Source organism: Triticum dicoccoides, chromosome 7A (genome assembly GCF_002162155.2).
Source record: "Triticum dicoccoides isolate Atlit2015 ecotype Zavitan chromosome 7A, WEW_v2.0, whole genome shotgun sequence".
Lineage (NCBI taxonomy): Eukaryota > Viridiplantae > Streptophyta > Magnoliopsida > Poales > Poaceae > Triticum > Triticum dicoccoides.
Genome location: NC_041392.1, coordinates 1755086 through 1761170, shown reverse-complemented (window position 1 = coordinate 1761170; position 6085 = coordinate 1755086). Strand labels below are relative to the sequence as shown.

At 45.8% G+C, this 6085-nt stretch overlaps 1 protein-coding gene across 1 annotated transcript in view; it reads left to right on the top strand.

Annotated features, from left to right (window-relative positions):
• The first annotated feature begins 3645 nt into the window (after nt 1-3645).
• Nucleotides 3646-6085, top strand: part of LOC119332454 (disease resistance protein RGA5-like) — a 21326-nt gene continuing 18886 nt past the window's right edge. Inside the window, exon 1 of the mRNA XM_037605641.1 lies at nt 3646-4457. Coding sequence (XP_037461538.1) covers nt 3646-4457 — 812 coding nt within the window. The remainder of the gene's footprint in view (nt 4458-6085) is intronic.

Below are 6085 nucleotides of genomic sequence, written 5' to 3'. Positions count from 1 at the left end.
GACGGTGAGGTAGGCGGGGACGACGTTCGACGAGGTCAGCGGTGGCGTGACGACAGAAGAATAGGAAACGAGGGAGCGAGCTATGTCTGGACGAGCAGTGGCCCGAACAGCTGCGTGCGTTTGTTTCTTCTTGGGCTAGCCAGATATGGGTCATATTGGGCTTTTGTTTTTCTCTGGCCCATCTCTAATACGTAGAAGTACAGCCTGGTCCAAAATCCCAGGGTGGGCCGCGGCCCACCCTGTCCACCCTGTAGCTCCGCCCCTGACTGTACTATACTCAATACATTACCTTATGTCAAACAGACCTTCCAATAAATGTTGAATGCATAGGGTTTCTAGAATAGTATTGATTTCATAGTAATTAAAGGAGCTGGGTGTTATTGTGAACATGCTACTAATCTATCCCTAGTTACTTTTTTTTACTAGCACGTATTGGTATTATATGCGGCATTCCCTTTGCTCTCGCCGGACGGGTGGGAGAGGACTAATGTAAAATTTGTGTTGAAATATATCATCCCCTTCTCTTCAAAAGTTTGAACTTTTGGAGCAACAGGTTGGAGCATGAATTCAATAATATGGACATGCAATACTAAGCCATCACAGTCTTTATGGTACTTTTAGGCTGGGTCGGCTGCCAAACAATGCTCAGACTAGGAAGATAAAACTCCAAACACGCACTCCAGCCGAGCTGAACTTTCTTCTGAAGATCCATGCAAAATGTGTTTCAAACCCCAACCTAAAAATTATCGACCCTTTGAAAAAATGGACTTCACGATTTTTGTTTGTTACGTCTTCTTGAAGCAAACTCAATCATGCATTCCCATGTTGGATTTATTTCTTGACCCCACAGAAGAGGTGGTGGTCACATGTTGTGTTGGAGTAAATGTGTGAACAAACAATTGGAAAAAGATGCATCGGGGAAGTCACTATTTGATCTGTTCACCTTTAATGGAGGCCCATGTGGAAATAAAACGAAACGACGACCCTAGATGAGTTTCCTCTACCTTACTGTGGGCGATTAAATATCAAGTACTCTTCATACTGTATTGTAATTCGCACGGACCGTTGGATACCTGGCTCTTCTTTTTATCCTCTGATTTAAGTAGCTAAATATATAGACCAGACCACATATATGCAGCGTGAGCACTAAAACATCTGTCGTACCATATTCAACATTAACTTATGTAAAACAGACCGTGAAACAAATAATTAGTGAATGCATATGGTTTCCAGAATAGTAGTAGTATTAGTTTGATAGTAAAGTAGCTAGGTGTTCGAAAATCCGCATCTGAGCCCGGGCTCAGATGCACCCGCTCAGAAAAAAATTCAAAACAAATACTAGATTTTTTTTTTAAAAGTCCAAAATTTTTGTGTAGTAGATAATTTGATGCGTGACGTCCGCTCCAAATTTCATCTCATTTGGATGTCTCAGAAGCTCTCAGCAAAAAAGACAAATTGGGTCAAAACAGTTCGTGAACAATGAACTTTTTTATAGACCCTGATTTTGTCTTTTTTGCAGAAAGCTGCTCAAATGTCCAAATGAGTTGAAATTTGCAGAAAACCTCACGCATCAAATTATCTACCACACAAAAACATTAGAATTTTTTGAATTTTTCTAGTATATGTTTTGATTTTTTTTTTCATCGGAGAGGGTGCAGCTGAGCCCGGGAGCCAAATTGGCCTTCTCCTAGGTGTTTTCGTGAACATGCTATTTATCTATCTTTAGTTAATGTTTTGAACTAACACGTACTGACTATTGCACGTGGCATTTCCTTTGTGTTTGCCAGACAGGTGGGAGAGGATAAATATAAGAGTTGTGTTGAAATATATTGCTCGCCCCTTTCCATTATTTTGGATTTTTGGAGCAACTGGCTGGACTATGAATTCAATAATTTGGAGATGCAATAATAAGCCACTGCGGTCCCTATGGGACTTCTAGCCTTGGTTGATCTCCAAACAATACTCAGACCAGGAAGCTGAAACTCCTACATGCACTCCAGCCAAGCTGCATTTTCTTTCGAAGATCCGAGCAAATTGTGTTTGAAACCTTGACCTAAAAAATGATAGAGCCTTTGAAAAAAAATCATGATCTTCTTTGATACTTCTTGAAGCTAGTCACAATCATGCATTCCCATGTTGGATTTATTGCTTGACCCCGCAGAAGAGGTGGTGGTCACATGTTGTGTTGGAGTAAATGTGTGAACAAACAATTGGAAAAAGATGCATCGGGGAAGTCACTATTTGATCTGTTCACCTTTAATGGAGGCCCATGTGGAAATAAAACCAAACGACGTCCCTAGATGAGTTTCCTCTACCTTACTGTGGGCGATTAAATATCAAGTACTCTTCATTCTGTATTGTAATTCGCACTGACCGTTGATACCTGGCTCTTCTTTTTATACTCTGATTTAAGTAGCTAAATATATAGACCAGACCACATATATGCAGCGTGAGCACTAAAACATCTATCGTACCATATTCGACATTAACTTATGTGAAACAGACCGTGAAAAGATAGGGTTCCTGCCTCTCGTCGGTGCCGCCGCAGGTCCGCCTCGTCTCCAGTGGCCCTAGGGCCATGGGGTGCGGTGGATCTTGGCAAGGGTTGGCGGGAGGGCTTCGTTTTTAGTTGTCTCTTTCAGTTTTGTTAGGGTTTGTGTTCTGCTCAGGAAGGCGAGACGGGGGCGGCTCCCTGAAGATGGAATAAAGGTCTACCTGTCTAACCCCCGTTCCGGCGATGCGTCTAGCATAGTTGGTTGGCCTGTGGAAGTGTGTCTCTGGCGGATCTATTTTTGGTGGATTTGCTGAGATCTCGTCGTTGTTCGTCTATGATCGTGTGCCTCCCGGTTGGATCGTATCGGTCTACGTTATTCTTCATTGATGGCAGTTGTTGTTCTAGTGCGTTGGTCCTATGGGGCCTTGGTATGACGACTTTCCGACTGTTTACTATAACAAGTTGTGCCCGACTCCGGAACGGGGCTTCGGCTCGCTTCAATGCTCGTAGTCGTCGCTACGTGGTCTATAGATCCGGATGTTGTTTTTATTATTTATAATGTTTTTTGTACAACTATAATTGAAGATAAGTAGATCGAAAGTTTTCTCGCAAAAACAAAGAAGCGGGTGTGGCAACGGTCTAGATGCCTGCAAAACCCCCCACTTATCTTTGATTTGTGGGAAAAAGCGAGTCCAGATCAACTTACGGACCTATGCACAACCACATTGGTTGGTAAAATACGTACAGACCGGATGTATGTGAATGATTTGAGGGTTGGCGTTGGATATTCCCTAAATAAATGAATCCAGAGCCCAGACCAGATCCCTCACACCTCTCTCGTGCTAGTGCCCGCTGCTCGCCGTCATTTCGCCGTGCACGCACCGCCGGCGCCCGATCTTCCCCCGCGCCGGCTACTCCGCGGCTAGCGATCCTCCACGGCAGATCCATCCGGCTAGGTACGGCCCCATCACCCCCTCCTGCCCCTGTCGTCCTTCGATCTCCTTGCATGACGCCGCCGCCGTCGGCGTCCATTTGCCTACGCCGGCACGAGGTCGATTTGCTACTGGTTTGGTGCAGTAACGCTGGGGCTTACCTCCGTGAATCCATTCTCTTCCAGGGTTCGATCCGACGGCGATTCAACAAGCACGACCATGGCGGGGATTCTTGTGAGTGCAGCGACGGGGGCCCTCAACTCCATCGTGGAGAAGCTGGGCACTCTGCTGGTAGACCAATACAAGCTGCACACGGGGGTGCGCGGCGAGATCAAATTTCTGACTGGGGAGCTCACAGCCATGAACGACTTTCTCCTGAAGATGTCTGAGGAGGAGGACCCTGACCAGCAAGATAAGGTATGGATGTCCAAGGTGCGAGAGCTCTCCTATGATATAGAGGACTCCATTGATGACTTCATGCAAGACGAAGACGACAAAGACGCTAAGCCAGATGGCATCATAAAAAAGATCAAGCACATTCTGGGAAAGGTGGGGAAGAGGAAGGCTCACCATCAGGTGTTCCAAGATCTAAAGAAACAAGTCACTGAGGTGGCCGAGAGGAATCAAAGGTACCAAACTCGTCACGCCTTATCCAAGGCCAGAAATTTGACTGTTGACCCTAGAGCTCTTGCTATCTTTGATCTTGCCTCGACGCTCGTCGGAATTGATGAACCCAAAGCTGAGCTAATCAAACTGTTGATTGACGGTGTGTCGATAAATCGGCAACCGAAGCTGGTCTCCATAGTAGGATCTGCAGGAATCGGCAAGACAACTCTTGCAAACCAAGTGTATCAAGACCTCAAAAGAAAATTCAAATATCGGGCCTTCTTATCCGTGTCGCGAAATCCAGACATGATGAATATCATGAGAATTATTCATAGTCAAGTTAGTGGTCTACGTTTTGCTGACACTGAAGCAGGAAGCATACAACAAGTCATCATCAATATCACGACTTTCCTAGCAGAAAAAAGGTACAGTTTCTAACTTTCTATCATCAATATTAGGAGTACATGTTCTCCTCGAATATATATATATATATATATATATATATATATATATATATATATATATATATATATATAATTAGGGAAGATATTTAGATGTTTCACATGAAAAGTTTACCAGTAACTTGCTAAGAAAACAGTTCCATGTAATTTCTTTTCATATTTTCTCGTCCATTGTTACAAAAAGTAATGGTTAAATGTTTGTAGTGAAGACCATGACGATGTCAAGTGAAGTGGAATGGGGAAAATAGCAACAACGACCTATGCTATGAACATATGTTTTGTGATTTCTGTGTTTTTTCTTTTTCTTTTGATGTTGTAGAATCTTCAAGACATCTCTACTACCTCCATCGAGTATATGACATAACCTTGTGTAAGGAGTACATCGAGTAGCCCCTATTGCTAACACACCCTCAGAATTTTATATACGTGGGAAAGGTTCATTTTCCTCCCTTGGCTCGATTTTTTTTTCCTAATTCTTTTGGCTCCCAACCTCCGGTGATGCCCTAAATCCTTTTTTAGTGTTATATGCTATGGCCAGTTTTGGGCAATGCTGTTGATAATAGGTTCACTCGAAGGCTTCTACTGATGTCACCATCTTCTTCCTTCACCTTCTCCTTCTAGAACTCTCTTCCATCTTCATACCGGATCCTCGCGTCCTTTCGCCAGGGGCGAACTCTCGCGCCGCCAAAGACCCTCGCGCTGCTGCTTCCCCATCCGCCGCTGCCACCGGCGTAGGCCGCGGTGGCGGCGGGCCCGGCGCCAAAGGAATCGGGATCTGGATGCGGCGGCTATCTCCTGGTGCGGATGGGGCGTGGCCGAGAGGGAGTTGCGCGCAGCGTCCAGGGCGGCGCCCCTGGTCATGCGGCGGACACACTACCCTCCATGACCCGTGGGATCCGAGGTCTCCAGCGATGGTGGGCATGGCGGCGGCCGCGGATCTGGATCCCACCCAGATTCGTTGTCAACTGTTAATGTGGATGGTCGGTGGCGCGATGAGGGCTCTAGTGAGGGGATGGAGGTTCTCCGCCGGAGAACCGGTGGCAGCATACGTCTTCATGGTGAAGCTCCGTGATGTTCCAGCCAGCCCCAAGATCGAAATGACGCTGCTTCCGGTGAAAACCATGCCTAGCAGTGGTCTTGACGGACAATGGCGGCGTCTCTGACGTCGTTTCCTTCTCGAGGCATCGTTGTTGCAGGTCACGTCAACTTGATCGGGATGGTCCAGGGAAAACCCTAGATCTGGGTCTACCGGATCAGACGATCACTAGTGCAGAACCGGGCAATAGCACCTGTTCGTAAGGCCCTTTAGTGCCGGTTTAGGAACCGGCACTAAAGTTTCAGCACTAAAGCCCCCCCCCCCCCTTTAGTACCGGTTCAGCACGAACCGGTGCTAAAGGGCAACCACGTGGCAGGAGCCAGCTTCGGGGGCCGGGAGCCCTTTAGTACCAGTTGGTAACACCAACCGGTACTAAAATGTTTTGGGTTTTTTTGGTTTTATGATTTCTTTTTCATTTAATTTTGTGTTTTCCATTTTAATTCTTTTTCGTTTGCTGGTATTTTACGGTACTACACATTGTACACGTTATGCATAT